General features: G+C 48.0%; 1 protein-coding gene across 1 annotated transcript; it reads right to left on the bottom strand.

Moving 5' to 3' along the window:
* Positions 1-2,257: 2,257 nt before the first annotated feature.
* On the bottom strand, positions 2,258-23,890 carry LOC116966824 (CD276 antigen-like). The gene is made up of 7 exons (XM_033013164.1): positions 23,672-23,890; positions 14,409-14,470; positions 12,602-12,946; positions 8,710-9,006; positions 4,268-4,408; positions 3,655-3,848; positions 2,258-2,536 (listed from the first exon to the last, which is right to left on the bottom strand). Exons 1-7 carry the CDS (start codon positions 23,698-23,700, stop codon positions 2,258-2,260), a joined length of 1,347 nt encoding a protein of 448 aa, XP_032869055.1. The 5' UTR covers positions 23,701-23,890.
* Positions 23,891-24,396: the final 506 nt, after the last annotated feature.

A 24,396-nucleotide genomic window follows, 5' to 3' on the forward strand; every position in this document is an offset into this window, starting at 1 on the left:
AAACTGCAACATTTTTCATTGGAAAGCAAAAGGGGGTTGAGTTTCCAGAGAGGTCGTTCTCTAATGTTTAAAGGAAAGCCTAGGTCCAGTATCACAGGCGAGTGATCTGATATTACTATAGCAGTATATTCAATTTTCTTAACCATAGGAATGAAGGGGCTGTCGTTAAAAAATAGTCTATTCTGGAAAAAGAACGGTGAACATGAGAAAAAAGAGAATTGTCTAGCAGTTGGGTTCAGGAATCTCCAGGGGCCCACATAACCATTTTGTTGCATAAACAGTGAAAAGGCCTTTGCCAAACCAGAAGGTGTCCCCTTAGAACTAGACCTATCAAGCAGTGGATCAATAGCACAGATCAGGTCTCCGGAAAAAATTAGTTGGTGCGTGTTCAGATCGGGTATTAATGACAAAACCTTATTTGCAAAGTGAACATCATCCCAATTAGTGGCATAAACATTCACTAAGACGACAGGTTTTTGAAAAAGACACCCGAAAACTATAATAAACCGGCCATTAGGGTCACTGACTACGTCGGACGGTGTAAACTGTATTCTTTTGATGATTAATATTGCCACACCCCTGGACCTGCTATTAAATCTGGAGTGAAAGATCTGACTAACCCACGTTTTACGCAGTCTATTATGATCTTCCAGTCTTAAGCGAGTTTCTTGTGGAAGTAGTATATCTGTTTTTAGTTGTTTCAGATGAGAAAAAACTTAAGCTCTTTTAACAGGACCATTAAGCCCCTTTACATTCCAAGATATTAACCTCACAGCCTCCATCAATATCACCATTAGCCATATTTCAAAATATACGTTTCAAAAATACATACAGGGTCTGCCATCCAAAACAACGCAAAGGCTGCATGTGAGAGCCCACAATGGGGAAAAAAAAGAAAAAAGAAAGTCGAGCGCATTTGTAACTATCAAAGAATAAGCTGCCATTACCCCAAAAACGTTACCTCGTCCCCGTTACAATATCAAAAAAAAAATGTAACCCCCAAAAACCTAGATCTTCTTCCCCAACTGTGGACAATCGCAGGCATTACAAAACAAAAAACTTCCAAAGTGTTCCCTAACTAAAATTTTAGATCCAATTGAGGGTGGCTCCCTTCTTTGAAAGTTGTACAGTCGTTTGTTCTACTTTTAAGATATACTAGACCAAGTGCAGACCCGTTGGGTCTGTTTCCCCAACGGCGTTTGCGGGTGGGGTGGGGGGGGCTGCGGCAACACACTCACATTAACCACACCCCAAACACACAGGTGGGGGGAGGGGGGTGAGAAGGGTGGAAGGAGGGGAGAGGAGGAGGAGGAAAAGGGGCAGATTTGGGAGGGAAAGGAGAGCGGGGTAGGGGGTGAAGAGGGGGATGGGGAGAGAGATGTGTGGAAGGGGAGGGATGGGGAGGGAGGGGAGGAGGGAGGGAGGGGGAGAGGTGTGGGGTGAGAGGGTAGAAAGAGTGGGAGGGAGAGTAGAGGGGAAGGGGGAGAGAAATGGATGCGTGGGGTGGGAGGGGTAGGGGGAGTGGTGGAAGAGGGACAGAGGGATAGGGGATGGGGGCGGGGGGAGATGGAAGGGGGTGGGGTAGAGAGTGAACGGGGTGGGGGAGAGAGGGATGGGTGGGAGAGGGAGAGGGGTGTGGAGAGGGAAACATAGAAACATAAGATTCTATAAGATCACCCCTCAATCTTCTAAATTCTAGCGAGTACAAGTCGAGGGGTGAGGAGAGGGAAACATAGAAACATAAGATTCTAAAAGATATCCAGTCTTTCTTCATATGAAAGTCCTGACATCCCAGGAACCAGTCTGGTTCTTTGGGCATTGGGCATTGTGACATCACACGATGACACGGTCAACAGGGGCTGGGGCTTATGCAAAGGCATATGTAAATGGTTCCATCCCGATTGGACATCTGCGAGCATTGGGCATTGTGACATCACACGATGGGAACGAATCAAAAGGCAGAAAGGCAGCCGGACTGCAGGCACACAGTTTTATATGATAAAGATAGACAGACAGACAGACTAAATATAACCCCGGACAAGCAAAGCATTACGAGAAAGAAGGAAGTAAAAAATTGTATCCCAGAGAGCAATTATAGACATTTAAAAGTCCTCAACTCACTACTCAAATTCTGTAGTATGGCAGTTCAGCTCAGTCGCGTTCCACAAATTAAACTGAAGAATGAACAAATGTTACAAAGATGAACAGTTTACTGCCGCAGGAGGCGGTGCCAATGCCGCGTGGATATCCTAAAAGGTCATTGTTCTTCACGGCCGTCACCTCCCCAGCGCGAGTAGTGAAACTTTTTGGCAGCCACTTGTGTATCGAAGTCGTGCTTTTTACCTTCATGAGTGACCTGGAGCCGGGCAGGATACAGGAGGTAAAACCAAACCCCTTTCTCGTAGAGCAGGGATTTTATTTCCCTAAAAGTTGCACGTTTTCTCCCCAGCTCCGCGCTGAAATCCTCATGAAAAAACACCCAGTGCCCTCGGAAGGACAGTTCCTGCCTCCGTTTGGTGATGATACGATGTTTATCCTGGAAGTAATGAAAGAGAACCAGGAACATTCTTGGCTTAGATGGCTTGATATTCGGGACGTTCGTTAGTGTTGGTCCAATTCGGTGGGCACGCAAATGCATAATAATAATAATAATAATAATACATTTTATTTATGGGCGCCTTTCAAGAGTCTCAAGGACACCTTACAAAAATTTAGCAGGTAGAGGAAAAACAAGTAAGGGGAATGAAATAAATAGTAGAGACATGACTAGTACACAAAGTAAAGACAGAATACAATTCAAAACACAATATGAGGCAATTAATGCACAGATGAAAAGGGAGGGGGACGTGGGGCTAAGGATAGGCAGAGGTGAAGAGATGGGTCTTGAGGCGGGACTGGAAGATGGTGAGGGACACGGAATTGCGGATCAGTTGGGGGAGGGAGTTCCAGAGCCTGGGAGCTGCCCTGGAGAAGGCTCTGTCCCCAAAACTGCGGAGGTTGGACTTGTGGATGGAGAGGAGACCGGCTGATGTGGATCTGAGGGACCGTGAGGGTTGGTAGGGGGAGAGGAGGTCAGTGAGATATGGGGGGGCCAGATGGTGGAGGGCTTTATAGGTGAGGATCAGGATTTTGTAGGTGATCCGGTGGGAGATGGGAAGCCAGTGAAGTTGTTTGAGGACTGGAGTGATGTGTGCCAGGATTTGGTGTGGGTGATGAGTCGGGCGGCTGCGTTCTGGACCAGTTGGAGTTGGTTGAAGTAGGTGGAGCTGATGCCAAGGAGAAGTGAGTTGCAATAGTCCAGTCGGGAGGAGATGAAGGCATGGATGAGTCTTTCAGCAGCGGGAGGTGTGAGAGAGGGTCTGAGTTTGGCAATGTTGCGGAGATGAAAGAAGGAGGTTTTAATGACATGGCGGATGTGAGGCTCAAGGGAGAGGGTGGAATCAAAGATCACGCCAAGGTCTTGGGAAGCAATCAGCCCCCAGCACTTCTTCAAAAAACTCAGTCATAAATTTAACAGGGTCCGAACCTTCCAACTTTTTGGGAATCCCGACCACCTTTAGGTTGGATCTCCGCGAGCAGTTCTCGAGGTCATCTAGCTTCACTTTCAGAAGCGCATTTTCACTCTGTTGTAGCTATGGCAGTTTCAGCGCTCACCAGTCTGTCACTGTGGTCATTCAGGCCGTCTTCAACCTCGCGAATGCGTTCATCATGCATTTCGTAATAGGATTTAACTTGCTCCAGACTGGTGTTCACCGGCGACAAAGCCACTTCAAGTTCTCTTTTTAGGACAGAGTTAACCGCTTGTGTCATATCGGCAAGGAGTGCTGAACGAAGCCTCTCGAGATCCTCTGGTAGTTCAAGGCCAGCTTCAGGCAGCGGTGCCAAAGCTGCAGCACTCTTGCTTGAGATTTTGCCGTCTTTTCCCCGTTTTAGCTCGGCGGCTCATTTTACTTATTGTATCAGGTGCTTAATACTGCCTCGAGTCCTTCATAGTGTTTAATAGTGGGTTATCTCAAAAATATAACAAAGATAAACAAGTAGACTCGAGCAGAATTTGGGAGCCACGCTCACACACAGCTGTTCATTCCATGTTCAACCCGGAAAGTCCACTCCAGCATTTTGTGTCTATCTCAAGGATGTGCAGATGTGGTTTACACTGAAGATGATGGAGTCCAGCATTACTCCAGAATTTTGTGTCTACCAAGTCAAACCTTCTAGCCTGCTCTTATGTTTAATTTCGCTAAATTATAGAGGTTAAAACACTCACCATTTAGTAAAACATTTCGTAGAAAGAGGCAGAGCAGCAGCAGCACTGTGATAGCAGCGATGGCGATCAGCTCAACCCACCAGAAACGTTTGGCTCTCTTCGACACAACCATTTCCTTCGTATTCTCTAGCGGGAAAGACACTGACACAGAAACATCCGCTCAATATTGATGCAAATATTAAAAATCAGAAACCAAAAAAACTTTCATGCAATTTTCCACAGAATCCTTGGAGGTATGAGGAATACATTGTAGTTTAGAGGTTTAGAGATACAGTGCGGAAACAGGCCCTTGGGCCCACCGAGTCCGCGCCGACCAGCGATCCCCGCACATTAGCACTATCCCACACTAGGAACAATTTACATTTATACCAAGCCAATTAACCTGTACGTCTTTAGAGTGTGGGAGGAAACTGGAAATCTCGGAAAAAACTAACGCGCGGTCACGGGGCGAACGTACAAACACCGTACAGACAGGACCCGTAGTCAGGATCGAACCCGGTTCTCTGTAAGCGATGTAAGCCAGCAACTCTACCACTGAGCCACCATGCCACCCAATAGAACGTGCTGCCTGGAGTGGTGGTGAAGGCAGATAGTTGATGAAAATTTAACTTGTATTTAAGGTCAAACTGGGCAGTGGGAATGACCAGTGAATGATAAATTTATGCAGGGACCCACGTACAAGACACTGCGCAACATCTGGTGAAGGCCGGTGTACCTGGAAAATTCTCATATAGAACATAGAACAGTACAGAAAATTGACACAAAGTGCTGGAGTAACTCAGCGGGACAGGCAGCATCTCTGGAGAGAAGGAATGGGTGCCGTTTCGGGTCGAGGCCTTTCTTCAGATCAGGTTTCGAAAAGGGCCTCGACCTAAAACTTCACCCATTCCTTCTCTCCAGAGATGCTGCCTGTCCCGCTGAGTTACTCCAGTGTTTTGCGTCTATCTTCGGTGTAAACCAGCATCTGCAGTTCCTTCACACACAGAACAGTACAGCACAGGAATAGGCCCTTCGGCCCATAATGTCTGTGCCAAACACGATGCCATGTTAAACTAATCCCCTTAGTTTTAGTTTAGTTTAGAGATACAGCGCAGAAACAGGCCCTTCAGCCCAACACGTCCGCGCCGACCAGCGATCCGCGCACACTAACACACTAGGGACAATTTACAATTATACCAAGCCATTTAGCCTACAAACCTGTACGTCTTTGGAGTGTAGGAGGAAACTGGAGATCCCGGAGAAAACCAACACAGGTCACAGGGAGAAGGTACAAACTCCATACAGACAGCACCCATAATCAGGATTGTCCCCGGTTCTCTGGTGCTGTGAGGCAGCAACTCTACCGCTGCGCCACCGTGCCACCCCGGTGTTTCACAACTGTGGTATATCAAGCTGTATCACTAAACTAAACTAAACTAAATTTCCTAAGTATGCTTACATTTTACAACTTCCACTTGTCACCACCATTGTGTAGGAAGGAACTGCAGATGCTGGTTTACACAGAAGACAGACACAATATGCTGGTGTAACTCAGCGGGACAGGCAGGTTCTCTGGAGAGAAGGAATGGGTGAGACCCTTCTCCAGACATCACCGCTGTTATTACAAAGAAAAGCTTAAAAACGAAGATCATGAATCTTTACCTGCTACTTGTAGTGTGACTGTAACTCGTAGAACCACGCTGTTGCCCTCAGTGGGGTGTTTCAACTGAATGAGGCATGTGTACGTGGCTGCGTCGCTCACTCGGAGGTCAGTGAGAAGAAGGGAGAAGTTGCCGTGTTTGAACTCTGCGGTGAACAGCCTTGCCCTGGTGCCCAGGCCCAATGTGTTGTCCTCTCTGCCCATATGGAAGGAATGGATTAACCAAGTGGCCACCTGCCAGTAAACACGAATATCATTGTTGGCTTGTTCCCCCACGTTGGTGTCCAGACAGGGCAGGAGGGCACTTTCACCCACAATCCCCGTCACTGTGAGGCTAGACGGCGACACTGGGAATAAAATAAGGACAAAATAAGCCAGGGTCTCGTCCACTCCTTCTCCCCAGAGATGCTGCCTGTCCCGCTGAGTTACTCCAGCATTTTATGTCTATCTTCGACTTAAACCAGCATCTGTAGTTCCTTCCTGCACATTTTTTTAAATTTAGAGATACAGCGCGAAAACAGGCCCTTTGGCCCACCGAGTCCACGCCGACCAGCGATCCCCGCACACTAACACACTAGGGACAATTTACAATTATACCAAGCCATTTAGCCTACAAACCTGTACGTCTTTGGAGTGTGGGAGGAAACTGGGGATCCCGGAGAAAGCCAACACAGGTCACAGGGAGAACGTACAAACTCCGTACAGACAGCACTCGTAGTCAGGATCGTCCCCGGGTCTCTGGCGCTGTGAGGCAGCAACTCTACCGCTGCGCCACTGTGCCACCCCGGTGTTTCCCAACTGCGCTGAATGCCATTTTAAATTCTCAATGGCCCTTTCACTACTTCCAATTGTTTTACTACCCTTGATTGCCCGAAATAGGTGAGGGGGAAAGTTTAAAGGAGAAGTGAGAGATCAGTTTTTTTACAGAGTGTGGTGGGCGCCTGAAATGCGCTGTCAGGGGTGGTGGTGGAGGCTGATACGATAGTGGTGTTTAAGAGGCTTTTAGTTAGGCACAGGGATATGCAGGGAACGGAGGGATATGGATCATGAGAAGGCAGGGGAGATCGGTTTTACTTTGCATCATGCTTGGCACAGACATTGTGGGCCGAAGGGCCTGTTCTGTGCTGGATCTTCATAAGTTCATAAGTGATAGGAGCAGAATTAGGCCATTCGGCCCATCAAGTCTACTCCGCCACTCAATCATGGCTGATCTATCGCTCTCTCCTAAACCCATTCTCCTGCCTTCTCCCCATAACCCCTGACATCTTCTATAACTTTGCCACCAGCTACAGCCGGTGATGGCATAGTTATGGGGCGTGAAATAGGAGCTCAACATATCAAAGAATTATGACAGAACGGAATCGTCATCTCAGTGAAAGTCAATACGTTTTTTGTATTCTATGGATCCCAGAAATAACAAATAGAAAATACTTAGCAGGTCAGGCAGCATCTATGGGAAGAGAAGTATTCAACGTTTCAGGTTGAATAGCCAAGAGACATTTAGTTTAGTTTAGTTTAGTTTATTGTCACGTGTACCGAGGTACATTGGAAAGCTGTTTTTGTTGCGTGCTATCCAGCCAGCGGAAAGACTATACATGATTACAATCGAAGAAATCTCTCAATCCAAAACGTCACCTGTCCCCATTCTCCAGAGATGCTGCCTGACCCGCTGAGTTACTCCAGCAATTACTCATGACTGCGTAGCCGGTCAAAGTGTGAACTCCATCATCAAGTTCGCTGACGACACCACTGTTGTGGGACGTATCACTGATGGGGACGAGTCAGAGTATAGAAGTGAGATCGACCGACTGACCAAATGGTGCCAGCACAATCACATGGCCCTCAACACCAGCAAAACCAAGGAACTGATTGTGGACTTTGGAAGGGGTAGGATGGGGACCCACAGTCCCGTTTATATTGGTGGAAAGGGTCGAGAGCTTCAAATTCCTGGGCGTGCACATCTCTGAAGATCTCTCCTGGTCCGAGAACACTGATGCTATTATAAAGAAAGCACATCAGCGCCTCTACTTCCTGAGAAGATTATGGAGAGTCGGTATGTCAAGGAGGACTCTCTCTAACTTCTACAGGTGCACAGTAGAGAGCATGCTGACCGGTTGCATCGTGGCTTGGTTCGACAAATTGAGCGCCCAGGAGCAAAAAGACTACAAAAAGTAGTAAACACTGCCCAGTCCATCATCAGCTCTGACCTCCCTACCATCGAGGGGATCTATCGCAGTCGCTGCCCCAAAAAGGCTGGCAGTATCATCAAGGACCCACACCATCCTGGCCACACACTCATCTCCCCGCTACCTTCAGGTAGAAGGTACAGGAGCCAGAAGACTGCAACGTCCAGGTTCAGATACAACTTCTTTCCCACAGCCATTGAACTCAACTCAAACAAAACTCTGAACATTAATAGCCCATTATCTGTTTATTTGCACTTTATCTGTTTTATTTATTCATATGTGTATATATTCATACAATGGTATATGTACACACTGATCTGGTCAGTATTCATGCCTTCTATATTCTGTTGTGCTGAAGCAAAGCAAGAATTTCATTGTCCTATCTGGGACACATGACAATAAACTCTCTTGAATCTTGAATCTTGAATTTGTGTCTATCTTCAGTGTAAACCAGCATCTGCAGTTCCTTCCTATACATGATTACAATGTACGGATACAGGATAAAGGGAATAACCTTTAGTGCAAGATAAAGTCCAGTAAAGTCAACTTGAAATGTTAAGTTTGTTGTCTATATTGAGGGAGTTTTTCAAGGAGAGAGATTTTTTTTTCCCACTTACTTGCGGTAAAGGTTTCAGTTTGTTTCTCCTTCAGCCTGGTGTTGTAAATGCTACAGGTGATGCAGTGTACTCCAGCAGACACCCACAGGAACGAGGTTACGTTGCACAGTCTCTGCGGGGAGCAGTCGGTGTGGGTTGTGGCCGTGCTGTTCGGATCTAGGTTCAGGGACCCGCAGGTCCAGCCCACTGATGGGGCTGGATACCCTCCCCAGGAGGAGCAGGTCAGCCTCAGCACCCCTCCTGCACCTTGCTGTCCCTCCGACAGATGCGTACTCAGGGTCGGCTTGGCAAAGTGGGCTGGAATGGAACAGCAGCGTTAACATTAACAAGACAGCGCTGACTGGCTAGCACCCAACAAAAGCTTTTCACTGTTCCTCGACACACTTTTATTTTAAATTTCAAAATATACTTTCTTTGAGAAATAAATATATCCAACACATGATCCTTACAAGACTCCATCCAACATTCTCGGAGGCTATACATACATTCAATACTGTTTACACAAATCACACAATTTTACCCCACACCCTTGCCACTCATGTGGCCCACTTGCATGGAATCCCTTCCCTTATTTTAAGGGACGTCTACACCACACCCTGCCCCCCATGTCCAGCAGCAGAAGGACCCTAGACTGTGGTCCTCCCCCACCGAGCCTTGGTGTTGGCTGCACCGAGCTTCAGTGCGTCCCTTAGCACGTACCCCTGCAGTCTGCAGCGGGCCAGTCGGCAACATTCCCCGACGGACATCTCGCTCCGCTGGGTGGTCAACAACGCTCGGGCAGACCAAAGAGCGTCTTTCACCGAGTTGATGACCTTCCAGCAGCACTCGATGTCAGTCTCTGAATGTGTCTCTGGGAACAGTCCGCAAATCACAGAGTCCTCTGTGACGGAGCTGTTCAGAATAAATCGTGACAGAGATGGGTCTCCAATTCTTTATATCCTTCATCTCCCCCTTCTGCTTGTAGATTAGGGTGATGCTGCCCTTCCTCATGGAGTCTGACATGCTGCCGGCTAGAAGCATGTCGTTGTACACTTCCAGCAGGTCCGGGCCCACCCAGTCTCACAGAGCCGAATACAACTCGGCCGGTAAGCCATCATTTCCAGGAGTTTTACTCGTCAAAGGAATGGATGGAGCCAGTCAGCGCCTCTAGGGTCAGTGGTTGGTTCAAACTCTCCCGCTTGCTGTCCTCCAAGACCTCCGTGATAGAGGACAGGAAATTCTGGGAGGCGGTGCTGTCCGTGGCCTTTCTGGTGCACAAATCTGTTTAAAAGGTTTTGCAGATCCTCAGCATGTCCATCTGCAAGGATGTTACCGAGCCATCCTCCTCCCTAAGGCTGTTCATCACAGAGCTTTGGTTTAAATCAAAGATAGACACAAACTAGTAGGAGGAATCAGTGTCAGGAGGAATCAGAGGGATTGTGTGTCCACCTTTATGTACTTGTATCCCACGGTCTCTCAGTTCTAAGAATCTCCCTTTCATTCACTGTGTACATGCTGGCCTGGGTTAAATGTACAAAATGTTGCATTCCATTGAATTAAATTGCAGCTGAGTTTGAGTAGTTTATTGTCACGTGTACTGAGGTACAATGAAAAGAGTTCTGTAAAGAACTCTGCCATTCGCTTGCCCATTTCCCCAGTTGAACTTGACCCTGGTGCAACTATAAACTACCTTCCTCACTGTCCACCACACCTACAATTTTGGTGCCATCTACACACTTAATCATCCATATTCTCTTCCACACGGCAAACAAAGACCAGCCAGTCCAAATCGGTGCCATTTTTAAATTGGTGAAGAGAGAAGATTGCTCATGACATAGTTTTTTTGTCTCTGGAGCATCAGAGACAGATTGGAGATCTGTTAGGAAGTAAATAAAATTCCAAGAGCTTTAGTGTTGACAGTTAAACCCTTTATCCCCAGGGTGGGAATGTCAAAGACTAGATGGTGTAGCTTTCAGGTGAGAGGGGCAAAGTTTAAAGGAGATGTGCGGGGCAAGTTGTGTCACACAGACACAGGGTGATGAGTGCCTGGAACACGCTGCCAGTGGTGGTGGTGGAGGCAGATACGACAGTGGTGTTTGACATGGTAGTGCAGGGATTAGATCGATGTGGATCAAGTGCAGGCAGATGAGATTAGTTTAGCTGGGTATCATGTTTGCTGGGCCGAAAGGTCCGTTCCTGTGCTGTACTGTTCTATGTTCCACCTATCAGCTACTGCTGGGTCCTGAAGAATATCTGCAGACGATGACGATCTTGAGTGTACAGAGCAACGATCAGGGAAACGAGTCGGTCACAACCATTACGAGTAATATAGAAGGAACAAGTCCATTGGGCAGCACGGTGGCGCAGCGGTAGAGTTGCTGTCTCACAGCGCCAGAGACCCAGGTTTGATCCTGACTACGGTCGCTGTCTGTACGGAGTTTGTACGTTCTCCCCGTGACCTGCGTGGGTTTCCTCTGGAAGCTCCGGTTTCCTCCCACATTCCAAAGTTGTACAGGTTTGTAGGTTAATGGGCTTGGTATAAATGTGAAATTGTCCCTAGTATTATTGTGCGGGGATTGCTGGTCGGCACGGACTCGGTGGGCCAAAGGGCCTGTTTCCAAGCTGTATCACTAAACTAAACTAAATTTCCTAAGTATGCTTACATTTTATAGGTATGTTACAAAACTTACCTTCAGCGGTGCTGCAGTTCTGCCACTGGCCGTGTGCGCGACTTTGGCGCCTTTGAGGGGGGAGGGCGGGGTTAAAATGCCGTTTTCTCCTGCCTGTCTGAGATATATTTTCTCGGGCTGCAAGCTAATGCTGAAGAATTGTTCCGACTGCCGTTCTGTGAATTTTTTTTTAATCCGCAGGACAATTTCAGCGCTGGAGTAAAATAAAAATCCACTTCTAATGCCGTCAACGCCGACAACGGGATGGATCTCCCGTACGGGACAGTTAAAGGAAAGCCGTTTATTTTACATATAAACGTGCTTCTTAGGATGACCTTAATCCAAATTTTACGTTGCGAAAAGGCGATTTAGGCCTCATACGAACCGGCAGTGTTTTTCCTGCTGATATGGGGTTTAAATTCACCGCAAACCGCAACATTCCAATCGATCGCATTCCACAAAATCCCACTCACAAGATGATTTAAATTGCCATTAATTTACAGGAATTAAACACTAAATTCCTTCCATTTGGCCTATAAATTCATGACAATGAGATTTATAAATCATGTTATATTGTGAATTATTGTGTGAATGTTATTTGGACACAGACTATTTAAAAATGTTAATTTTTTCTTAAGAAATGGATAGATGTTGAGATCTAGTAATTGAATTTTGTAATTAGCTACAATTAGGTAACTAACTAATTATATGCTTTAATTTCAGGTCATCCAAGTAAGATTGTTTCATATTTGTTTCAGAATGCTTCAATCTATAATAACTGAAAATTTATTTCAGTTCTCGTAATTGTTAAGAAAGTTATGGGCTTTTGTCTGTCCTCAATCACAGCTTTTGTGTTAAGTCAATGAAAAAGCAATTGGGAACAAGATGCTAACTTCCGAGTATGAAAATGGCCATATCTTTTTTAATACTGAAGATATGAAAGTGAATTAGGTGTCAAATTAAACTTCTTTTTATGCTTTATCTGATGGGATAAATTGCAGACTTGATTTTTTAAATCTCAAAATTTTGTATCATTGCTACATTTGACAACTTCCACTTGTCACCACCATTGTGTAGGAAGGAACTGCAGATGCTGGTTTACACAGAAGACAGACATAAAATGCTGGAGTAACTTAGTGGGACAGGCAGGTTCTCTGGAGAGAAGGAATGGGTGAGACCCTTCTCCAGACACCACCGCTGTTATTACAAAGAAAAGCTTAAAAACAAAGATCATGAATCTTTACCTGCTACTTGTAGTGTGACTGTAACTCGTAGAACCACGCTGTTGCCCTCAGTGGGGTGTTTCAACTGAATGAGGCATGTGTACGTGGCTGCGTCGCTCACTCGGAGGTTGGTGAGAAGAAGGGAGAAGTTGCCGTGTTTGAACTTTGCGGTGAACAGCCTTGCCCTGGTGCCCAGGCCCGATGTGTTGTCCTCTCTGCCCATATGGAAGGAATGGATTAACCGAGTGGCCACCTGCCAGTAAACACGAATATCATTGTTGGCTTGTTCCCCCACGTTGGTGTCCAGACAGGGCAGGAGGGCACTTTCACCCACAATCCCCGTCACTGTGAGGCTAGACGGCGACACTGGGAATAAAATAAGGACAAAATAAGCCAGGGTCTCGTCCACTCCTTCTCCCCAGAGATGCTGCCTGTCCCGCTGAGTTACTCCAGCATTTTATGTCTATCTTCGACTCAAACCAGCATCTGTAGTTCCTTCCTACACATTTTTTTTAGTTTAGAGATACAGCGCGGAAACAGGCCCTTTGGCCCACCGAGTCCACGCCGACCAGCGATCCCCGCACACTAACACTTTCCTACATACACTAGGGACAATTTACAATTGTTACCGAAGCCAATTAACCTACTAACATGTACGTCTTTGGAGTGTGGGAGGAAACCGGAGCACCCGGAGAAAACTCACACGGGTCATGAGGAGATACAAACTCCGTACACACAGCATCCATAGTCAGGATTGAACACGGGTCTCTGGCGTTGCGAGGCAGTAACTCTACCGTTGGTCCACCCTCTTTTTCTGAAGAAAAAGTATAACATACAATATTTCTAAGGAACGCAACTATTGTGTTATGGCAGCACTGCAGCTCAAAGTCCCCCTCTTCATCTCCCAGGGTTATTGCGGGTCCGTCTGTCCTAGAGTCACAGCTGTCACTAAGTCTGGGCACTCGCAGTCGAGAACCTTCTGGCCACTGGCAATCCCTGTGGACTGGGATCTGAAACTATAACTTTGTCACTCACATGGAGGAAGGCTGAAATGACTGAGGCTTGGATTGAGTCCTCTCCGGGGCGTGCTTCCCACAGGCTGAGGTTGCCCCACCACTGGTGTATGTGTGGGACAGGCTGTCGACAGACAGATGAAGCATAATCTCAGACACAACAGAGGTGATCCGTGCATCTTTTTAGAGTTACAGAGGGTGGTGCAGCGGGAGAGTTGCTGACTCACAGCGCCAGAGACCCAGGTCTGGTCCTGACTATGGGTGCTGCCTGTACGGAGTTTGCACGTTCTCCCCGTGACCACGTGGATTTTCTCCGGGTGCTCCGGTTTCCTCCCACACTCCAAAGATTCAGGTTTGTAGGTTAATTGGCATCTATAAAGTGTAAATTGTCCCTAGTATGTAGGTTGGTGCTAGTATGTGGGGTGATCGCTGGTCTGTGTGGACTCGGTGGGCCAAAACATACACTGTATCTCTAAACTAAGCATGAAATCAAGCCCCTTGGTCCACCGAGCCCACACCGACCATCGATCGCCCATTCACACTAGTTCCATGTTATCCCACTTTCCCATCCACTCCGTACACATTAGGGGTAATTTTACAGAGGGCCAATTAACCTACAAACCCGCACGTCTTTGGGATGTGGGAGGAAACCGGAGCACCCGGAGAAAATCCACATGGTCACAGGGAGAACGTGCAAACTCCACACAGGCAACACCCGAGGTCAGGGTCGAACCCGGGTCTCTGGCGCTGTGAGGCAGTGGCGTTACTTCATGAAACTAATGGACCTTTTCAGAGAAGTGGAAATGAATTCTTACCTGTTCTGCAACACAAAAGCAGCAAAGCACATTGGAGCAGCCTAGCCACCCGTCTTGTCACCCTGCAACACAGTGAATGCATTGATATTTCAAAGGTGAATCCGTTTACAAGTTACTGACAATAGCCACACGCAAATTGGAGGAATAGCATCTCATATTTCGCTTGGGCAGCTTACAACCAGCGGTATGAATATTGATTTCTCTAATTTCAAGTAACCCTTGCATTCACTCTCTCTCTCTCTCCATCCCTCCCCCACCCTAGTTATCCTGCTAGTTTCACTGTTTGTATCCCTTCGTTATCACCCACTCCACAGCCAACAATGGACCATTGTGGGCTCTTTGGCTGACGGTCCCAGCTCTGATTTCTTCTGTACCTTGTCATACCTCTAGTTTCCCTCTTCCCTGACTCTCAGTCTGAAGAAGGGTCTTCACCCAAAACTTCTCTCCAGAGATTCTGCCTGATGTGCTGAGTTACTCCAGCTATTTGTGTCTGTCTTCAGTTTAAACCAGCATCTGTAGTTCTGTCCAACACATCTCAACTTCCTTATCTTTAGTCAGACTTTAATTGACTTTATCTTGCACTAAACATTATTCCCTTTATCCTGTATCTGCATCTGACGGCTTGGTTGTAATCACATATAGACTTCCTGCTGATGGAATAACAAAAACAGTTTGCATTGTATCTTGGTAAACGTGACAATAATAAACTAAACCAAAGTTTATTTTTTAGTTTAGTTTAGTGATACAGCGTATAAACATTTCCTTCAGCCCACCGAGTCCAAGCGACCAGTGATCCCCGCACACTAACACTAAGCTACACACACACACGCAAGGAATAATTTCCACGCTGTATCTCTAAACTAAACTAAACAGCGTACAGACAGCACCCATAGTCAGGAACTCGGGTCTCTGGCGCTGTGAGGCAGCAACTCAAATTGAATACAGAAAATGCTGCAGAGACACATCAGGTGAGGCCGGGAGTGAAGCGGTTAATGATTCAGGTTGACGGCTTTTCAACAGAACCGAAAGATGACTTCATCTCCTGGAAACTTTCCCAGCACTTTCAGCACAGCTTGAATCAGAGGAGCCATACACGGCCTTCCCTCTCCCGGCCCTATTGCACTCACTCACTCTCCTGGATCCACTAACACTTACTTTACTTCAGTTTAGTACAGCACAGAATCTGGCCATTCGGCCCATCGGGTTCGCGCCGACCAGCGATCCACGCACATTAATTGGCTTGGTATTAATATAAATTATCCTTAGTGTGTGTAGGATAGTGTTAGTGTGCAGGGATCGCTGGTCGCCGCGGACTCGGTGGGCCAAAGGGCCTGTTTCCGTGCTGTATCTCTAAACTAAACTAAAAATTAACTATCTACACACACAAGGGACAATTTACTTTTTTTTATACCAAGCCAATGAACTGACAAACCTGTATGTCTTTGGAGTGTGGGAGGAAAGCGAAGATCTCGGAGAAAACCCACGCAGGTCACGGGGAGAACGTAAAACTCTCTCTCTTCTGCTCTCTTCTATGTTCGGTCACAGATAGAGCATGCAAACTCCACACAGACAGCGCCAGAGTTCCCGATCGAATCCTGCCCACAACAGCGCCACCTGCTGAACCACTGCACCAACCAGTGGTCAGAGGACTGTTCACCGGTGAGCTCAGACTCGAGACATTCAGCAGAAATAAATGTGCCCATTGCGAAACAAATCCCTGATTCTCTAATAATAAACTTGTTGACACAAATCTACCAAGAAAGTAATACTTATTTTCACGAAAGAGTCCCAGGGGTAATACCCTGAATGAAAAATGGTGCTCGGTGAAAAAAAAGAAAATTTCATTTATTGCAGGGGGATTTTCTGATGGTCACTAGGAATGAGAAAAGAATATTAGTTCCCTGTCCCTAACCACTTATTTTCCTTCCTCCGGCTCTTCCTATTCACTTCTGAACTGTGAGCAGTGCAGCGTACATTTTGCAGAAGTGCTCAGGGCAGTGCGTGTCAGCATTAGAACATAGAGCAGTACAACAAAGAACAGGTGGTACGGTGGCTCAGCGGTAGAGTTGCTGCCGTACGGCGCCAGAGAGCCGGGTTCGATCATGGCTACAGGTGCTTGTCTGTGTGGAGTTTGTACGTTCTCCTCGTGATCGTGTGTTTTTTCTCCGGGATCTCTGGTTAGATTAGATTAGATTAAACTTTATTAATACCCTTATTCAGGGGAAATTCTGATGTCCTTGCAGCACACTAATAAAAATACAACATAGCATTCAAAAAGAAGTTCAACACAAAAACATCCCCCCACAGTGATTCCCACTGTGGGGGAAGGCACAAAGTCCAGTCCCCATCCTCTTGTCCACCCAAAGTCGGGCCTATTGAGGCCTCCACAGTCGCCGCCACGGCGCCCGATGTTCTCGCCGGGTGATGGTGCTCCGGCGTCGGGAGAACCCCCAGCGGCTTGGGGTGCCAGGAACGGCCGCCTTCCCACCGGAGACTGCGGCTTCCAAGCCAACAGACCGCGCCGAACTGAGCTCCACACACTGGCGATCTCGGCAAGAGATCCCAGGCTCCGGGATGTAAAGTTCAGCGCCGCAGCTGGCCGCTCCACAGAATCGCGGCTCCACGATGTTCTCATCTGCGGTCCCAGCATACTGGAGTTCCAGCCCGGCGACCCAGGAAAGGCATCGCCCGCTCCGCAATAGCGCTCCAGCGCTGCGCCGCCGCCAAAGCCGATGTTCTGCGCCGCCGCCAAAGCCGATGTTCTGGCCAGGTCCCCTCAGGGAAACGTCGCTCCAGGACCCGCTGGTAGGCCGCAAGGACAGGTCGAAGTCGCTGCTCGGAGGAAGGCAACCCCTCCGACCAGAAAGGTTTCCCCCACACTCCACACTCCAAAGACGTACAGGTTTGTAGGTTAAATGGCTTCAGTAAAATTGTAAATTGTCCCTAGCGTGTGTGTAGGATAGTGTTAGTGTGCGGGGATCGCTGGTTGGCGCGAACTCGGTGGGCTGAAGGGCCTGTTTCCACGCTGTATCTCTTAACTAAACTAAAATTAAATCAGATAATACAATACATAAATACAATCACGCCAAACTCAAGTACACCAGGTAGAGCAAAGGGGAAGGTACAGAGTGCAGAATATAGTTCTCGGCATTGTAGCGCATCAGTTCCAGAGACAAAGTCTAGTGTCTGCAATGGAGCAGAGGTGAATCGAAAAGTACCATCGATTATGGATGGACCATTCAAAGCCTGATAACAGAGGGGAAGAAGCGGTTCCTGAGTCTGGTGGGCGCGCTTTCAAGCTTCTGTGCCTTGTGCCGGATGGGAGAAGTTGGATTAACCTGGGCGGGACAAGTCTTTGATTATGTTGGCTGCTTTCCCGAGGTAACGTGGTGAAGATGGAATAAATTGTGAGGTCTGTCTGGTGTGACGGACTGGGCTACATCTATAACTCTCTGCTATTTCTTGCAGTTTGTGCCAAACTGTTCTGAAACCAAGCTGTGATGCAGCCCAACTGCATGCTTTCTGTGGTGCATCCGTAGAAGAGTCACTGGAGACTTGCTGAACTTCCTCAGTGTCCACTTGAAGTAGAGGCATTGGTGTGCCTCCTTGAGTGTTGCATTCCCCCTCTCACCACATAGTTATGCCCTCTAATGTTGGACATTTCCACACTGTGAAAAGGGTTCTGACTGTCTACCCTATCTATGCCTTTCATAATTTTATATACTTCTATCAAGTCTCCGCACAATCCTCAACGTTCCAGAGAAAGCAATCCAAGTTTATCCAACCTCTCCTTCCAACTAAAACCCTCTAATCCAGGCCCCCTTCTGTTAAACCTCATCCGGACTCTCCCCACAGTCTCCACATCCTTCCTGTAATGCTGCCAACCAGAACTGCACACAATACTATAAATGCGGTCTGATCAAAGTCTTACAGAACTGCATCCTGACTCTTGTACTCAATGCCCCAAGTAACAAAGGCCAAGTCAAGAGAGTTTTATTGTCATGTGTCCAAGATAGGACAATGAAATTCTTACAAGTATTGAAACATGGCTTGAAGAGGAACTGGTGGATGTTGTTCTTTACAGGAGGTGTGGAGTGACCTCCATAAACATGTCGCAGTCAATCATGGAACAATAATCAAGTTGCAGCAGCCAACCTTTGATCCATTCATCTGCAGAAAATCAATTCTTCTTTCTTTTCATTCATTTCTCTATCGTCTGTCGAGGAGGTCGTTGCGGCGGTTGCTGAGGACATCGGCCACGTGGGAGCTGCCGGGAACAAAGGGGGACCCAGCGTTGGGGGAGGGGGAGGGGGTGGGGAGGGGGGGTGGAGAACAAAGGGGGACCCAGCGTGGGGGAGGGGGAGGGGATGGGGAGGGGGGAGGCAGAACTAAGGAGGACTTGACACGGGATGCTTTGTGCGGGGATTGTTGGTGGGCATGGACTCGGTGGGCCGAAGGGCCAGTTTCTGAGCTATGTCTCTAAACTAAACTAAATGTGTCCTTCTTTATTTTATCAGTAAAGTGTGTCGGATAGAACCAGCGTGCGGGCAAGCGCTGGTCAGTGTGGACTTGGTGGGCTGAAGGGCCTGTTTCCACGCTGTATCTCCAAACTAAACTAAACTTAAACTGCCCTGGACACAAGCTCCCTGCAGGATGGTTGGGGGGGGGGGGGAATGTAAAGCTAACTCTGGACACTTCATCACGCCACAGCACAGGTAGCGCACAGATCCTAGTCTGACGTTGGTGGGACCTTCAGCCATCTTGCTGGCTCCGTTGCTAATTTCCACTTTCTGTTTCCTTGCTAGTTCACAGCCTTGTCTTTTGTAACCTCAGTGCAGTTCCATGGCCAAGAACGTTCCTTCAGGAAGGAGATAAGGAGGATTTTTTATAGTCAGAGGGTGGTCAATCTGTGGAATTCATTGCCACAGAACGCTCTGGAGCCCTTCAATTAATATTTTAAGGCAGATAGATAGATTCTTGATTAGTACGGGTGTCAGGGGTTATGGGGAGAAGGCAGGAAATGGAGTTTGATTGAATGGCGTAGTAGACTTGATGGGCCGAATGGCCTAATTATACTCCTTACTTATGAACATGACTGTGATTAGTGTTCATAGATCAAAGTCCACCTCCTCCTCCTAACTTTCATGACTTGACCCTTACACCTCTATTCCCCGCACTCACCCCAGACGCCCGTTTGTACATTCACATTTACAAAAGGGGCCTGTTTTAACTTTTATTCCCAAACACAAAGTGCTGGAGTGATGCAGTGGACAGGCAACATCTGATTGCAGCCAAAGGCAGTCTATAGATGTTCATTGCTGAGTTTAGTGTTGTCTAGTGTTCAAGAGCCTGATTATTGTTGATGACTGGCTGATTAAACTGTCTCCTGAGCTACCCTGGCCATGTATCACAGACTTTTTTAAATTTCAAAATAAACTTTCTTCAAGTAGTAAATATATAAAATACATGAACCGGGCAAAAAATTCATCCGACATTCTCAGAGGCTAAACAAAACATTCAATACTTTTTCCACACATTACCCAAATTTCACAATTTTACCCCACACTCTTGCCACTCATGTGGCCCCCTGGCGTGGAATCCCTTCCCTTATTTTGAGGGGCGTCTCCACCACACCCTGCCCCCCATGTCCAGCAGCGGAAGGAACCTAGACTGATCCTCCCCCACCGAGCCTTGGCGTTGACTGCACCGAGCTTCAGTGCTTCCCTCAGCACATACTCCTGCAGTCTGCAGCGGGCCAGTCATATCCTGTGGACATCTCGCTCCGCTGGGAGGTCAACAACGCTCGACCAAAGAGCATCTTTCACCGAGTTGATGACCCTCCAGCAGCCCTCGATGTCAGTCTCTGAATGCGTCCCTGGGAACAGTCCGTAAATCACAGAGTCCTCTGTAACGGAGCTGTTCGGAATAAACCATGACAGGGACCCTTGCAAACCTCTCCAGACTCGCTTTTCAAATCCACACTCTGCAAAGAGGTGGGCAACTGTCTCCTCTCCATAGCAGCCGTCCCGAGGGCAGCGTGCGCTGGTAGTGAGGTTCCGACGGTGCAGGAAGGATCTGGCTGGGAGGGTTCCCCTCACCGCCAGCCAAGCCAGGTCTTGGTACTTGTTGGTGAGTTCTGGCGATGAGGCATTTTGCCAGGCAAGCTGGGCAGTCTGCTCTGGGAACTAATCCACCGGATCCATCGAGTCCTTTCCCTGCAGTGCCTGCAGGACGTTCCGTGCTGACCACTGCCCAATGGACTTGTGGTCAAAGGTGTTGGTCCGGAAGAACTTTTCCATGAACGACAGATGAGGCGGCAATGTCCAGCTGACTGGTACATTGCGTGACATCTGCGCCAGGCCCATCCTTCGCAACACCGGGGACAGGTAGAACCTCAGCAGGTAGTGACACTTGGTGCCCACGTGCCTTGGCTCTACACTCCGCCTGATGCAGCCACACACAAAGGAGGCCATCAGGGTGAGGGCGACGTTGGGCACGTTTTTACCCCCGTTGTCTGCTGACTTGTACATTGTGGCCCGTCGCACCCGGTCCATCCTCGACCCCCAGATGAACTGGAAGACGGCGTGGGTGATCCCTGTGGCATAGGAGGGAGGGACAGGCCACACCTGCGCCAAGTACAGCAGCCCCGAGAGCACCTGTTGTCGGCACTGCCGGATCGTCCAGCCACATCGATGATGCAGTTGAAGTCACCGGCCAGAACGAGCTGCCGGGATGTGGCCAGCAGTGGTGGGAGCAGCTGGAGAACGGCCAGCCGCTCACTCCGCACAGGTGAGGCATACACATTAATCAGCCGGAGCGGAGAGCCCCGGTACATCACATCTCCTGGTGGTGCAATGTACCACGGATGCGAATTGTGGACGCAGCCCAGACCAGCGCACAAACCAACCTCCCTTCCATTGACATCATTTATACCTCACACTGCCTCGGCAAGGCCAGCAGCATAATCAAGGACGAGTCGCATCCTGGCCACTCCCTATTCTCCTCTCTCCCATCAGGTAAAAAGTTTTGGTGTGTGAAAATGCACACCTCCAGGTTCAGGGACAGTTTCTTCCCAGCTGTTATCAGGCAACTGAATCATCCTACCACAACATGAGAACAGTGCTGAACTACTCTCTACCTCATTGGTGATTCTGGGACTATCCTTGATCAGACTTTACTGGCTTTACCTTGCACTAAACGGTAATCATTTATCATGTATCCTCCACTGTAAATGGCCCGATTGTAATCATGTTTAAGAAAGAACTGCAGATGTAGGAAAACTCGAAGGTAGACAAAATTGCTGGAGAAACTCAGCGGGTGAGGCAGCATCTATGGAGCGAAGGAATAGGTGACGTTTCGGGTCGAGACCCTTCTTCAGATTGTAATCATGTATTGTCTGTGACTGGTTGGAACAGAACAAAAGCTTTTCACTGTACGTCGGTACACATGATAAAAAACTAAACAAAACGAAAAAATGCGTGGGAAAGATTTCCTGGTGCCCATCCCTGGGGAAGTCCCATCTTCCCTCTGATTCAACAAGTGATTTTTCACAACCAATCTTTACTTCCTGTTCCTGACGCAATTTTCTATCAGTCCTGCAACAGCTCTTTTTATTCCCCCACAGAGTTTGGTGTTTCCACTCCATTTTCCAGCCCCTGATTTCACCCCCACCCTCCCCTCATCCCATCTGGTACATCTGCATCTTTACTTTTGCCTGGTGTGTTCATGTTCTTCCCCTCCCACACATTGCTCCATTTGCCCATCATCTGCCTGTTCACTTTATACTTTAGTGATAAAGCACAGAAACAGGCCCTTCGGCCCACTGAGTACCCGCCAAGCTGCGATCTAGCACTATCCTACACACACGAGGGACAATTTTACCCATGCAAAGTAACCTACAAACCTGTACGTCTTTGGAGTACGGAAGGAAACCTGAGCACCTGGAGAAAATCCATGCAGTCACTGGGAGAACGTACAAACTCCGTACAGACAGCACATGTAGTCAGGATCAAACACGGGTCTCTGGCGCTGTGAGGCAGCAGATCTAATGCCTTAAATGTGTCACTTGGTTCCATCTATGACACACCAGCCCCTGTCTCACCCCTCACCCTCATATCTTCTATCTCACCCCTCACCCTCATAACTTTACACTACCTTACACTGACTAAAGTTAAAATGTCATTGTTCCGTTTCGGGACATATGACAATAAAACTCTTGACACTTGACTCCCTCCCTCTAAACTCTCAGTCCTGTTCCCGCTGTTGGGAGAGTCCAGAACCAGGGGCCACAGTTTAAGAATAAGGGGTAAGCCTTTTAGAACGGAGACGAGGAAAAACTTATTCTCACAGAGAGTTGTGAGTCTGTGGAATTCTCTGCCTCAGAGGGCAGTGGAGGCCGGTTCTCTGGATACTTTCAAGAGAGAGCTAGATAGGGCAAACAATGATTGTGGAGTCAGGGGATATGGGGAGAAGGAAGGAACGGGGTACTGACTGGGGATGATCAGCCGTGATCAGATTGAATGGCGGTGCTGGCTCGAAGGGCCGAATGGCCTATTTCTGCACCTGTTGTCTATTGTCTGTTGCAAGATCCTGACCCGAAACGTCGATTGTCTGTTTGCCTCCACAGATGCTGTCTGTCCCACAAGCCCTCATCACTCAACGTGTATAAACACTAGCCGTCCCATCCTTTAAACGTTGCCCCTCTCACCTGAACGCTACGGCCTCTGCTTCACCCTGATGATGCCTCATAAACAAGTAAGAATACATTTCAAACAAGATGGACTTTTTCAGTGAAAGACCGACTCAGTAAAGACTGATACATAAACAAGTAAACAAATTGTACCCACCCCGTCACTTCACACCAGCCACTCCCTCTTCTCCCTTCTCCCATCAGGTAATATAGAAGTGTGAAAACGCACACCACCAGAGATACAGCGCGGAAACAGGCTCTTCAGCCCACTGAGTTCGCACCGCACATTAACACTATCCTACAGAAGCCAATCCCGGGGGAAACCCGCGCATGTCACAGGGAGAATAGAAACATAGAAAATAGGTGCAGGACGAGGCCATTTGGCCCTTCGAGCCAGCATCGTCATTCAATGCGTTCATGGTTGATCATCCACAATCAATAACCCGTGCCTGCCTTCTCCCCATATCCCTTGATTCCGAATGTGCAAACTCCGTACAGACAGCACCTGAAGTCGGGATGGATTGCGGGTGTGTGGCGCTGCTGTCTACCTGCGCTTCTTCCCGGGTTATCCTACCTTGCTGCTCGCCAAATCCCTGGATCCATCCGTGCGAGACAGATGCACGACTCCGCTGCTGAAAGGCGCTTGTTCAAAACAACAACAAATTAGGCTTCTAAAGCAAAATAATCAATGTTTTTATCTTGATATTCTGTTACTAGGAGTCAATGTCAGTTTCACTCTCTGCTCTGGAGACCGAAACTGTCTTCCTGGAGTGAAATTGTCAATTGAAAGTATTGAGAATGTTTTCTGAACTTTCAATGGACAAAAGGCGGGGGCGGCGCCGCAAATTTACCGCCGAGCTTTCCGGACTTTTTTCTGGTAATCTGACTTTTCATGTGGTCGTTCGCTGGCAATTTGAAACGGGTGGTAAAGTCCCCGGTGATGTGTTCCCTAGTGTATGTAGGATAGTGTTCATGTGCGGGGAATCGCTGGTCGGTGCGGACTCGGTGGGCCGAAGGGCCTGTTTCCGCGCTGTCTCTCTAAACGTCGAGGTATGGAGCAATGGATATTGTGTAGTCTAATCAGGGTAGGACACATACCTCACATGGAAGGGTCCAGAGGAGTACTGAGGAACTCGTGTACCTTGGTGGCCCTGAAGGTGGCAGGACATGTAGATCAGGTGGTGAGGAAAGCAGATGGAATGCTAGTTTCATTTACACATGGCATACTGTAGAACTGGCTCTTGCCCCTCCACTCTTCAGCTTTCTTTCCCTCCACCCCTGCAATCAGTCTGAAGATGG

Source organism: Amblyraja radiata, chromosome 38 (genome assembly GCF_010909765.2).
Source record: "Amblyraja radiata isolate CabotCenter1 chromosome 38, sAmbRad1.1.pri, whole genome shotgun sequence".
Classification (NCBI taxonomy): domain Eukaryota; kingdom Metazoa; phylum Chordata; class Chondrichthyes; order Rajiformes; family Rajidae; genus Amblyraja; species Amblyraja radiata.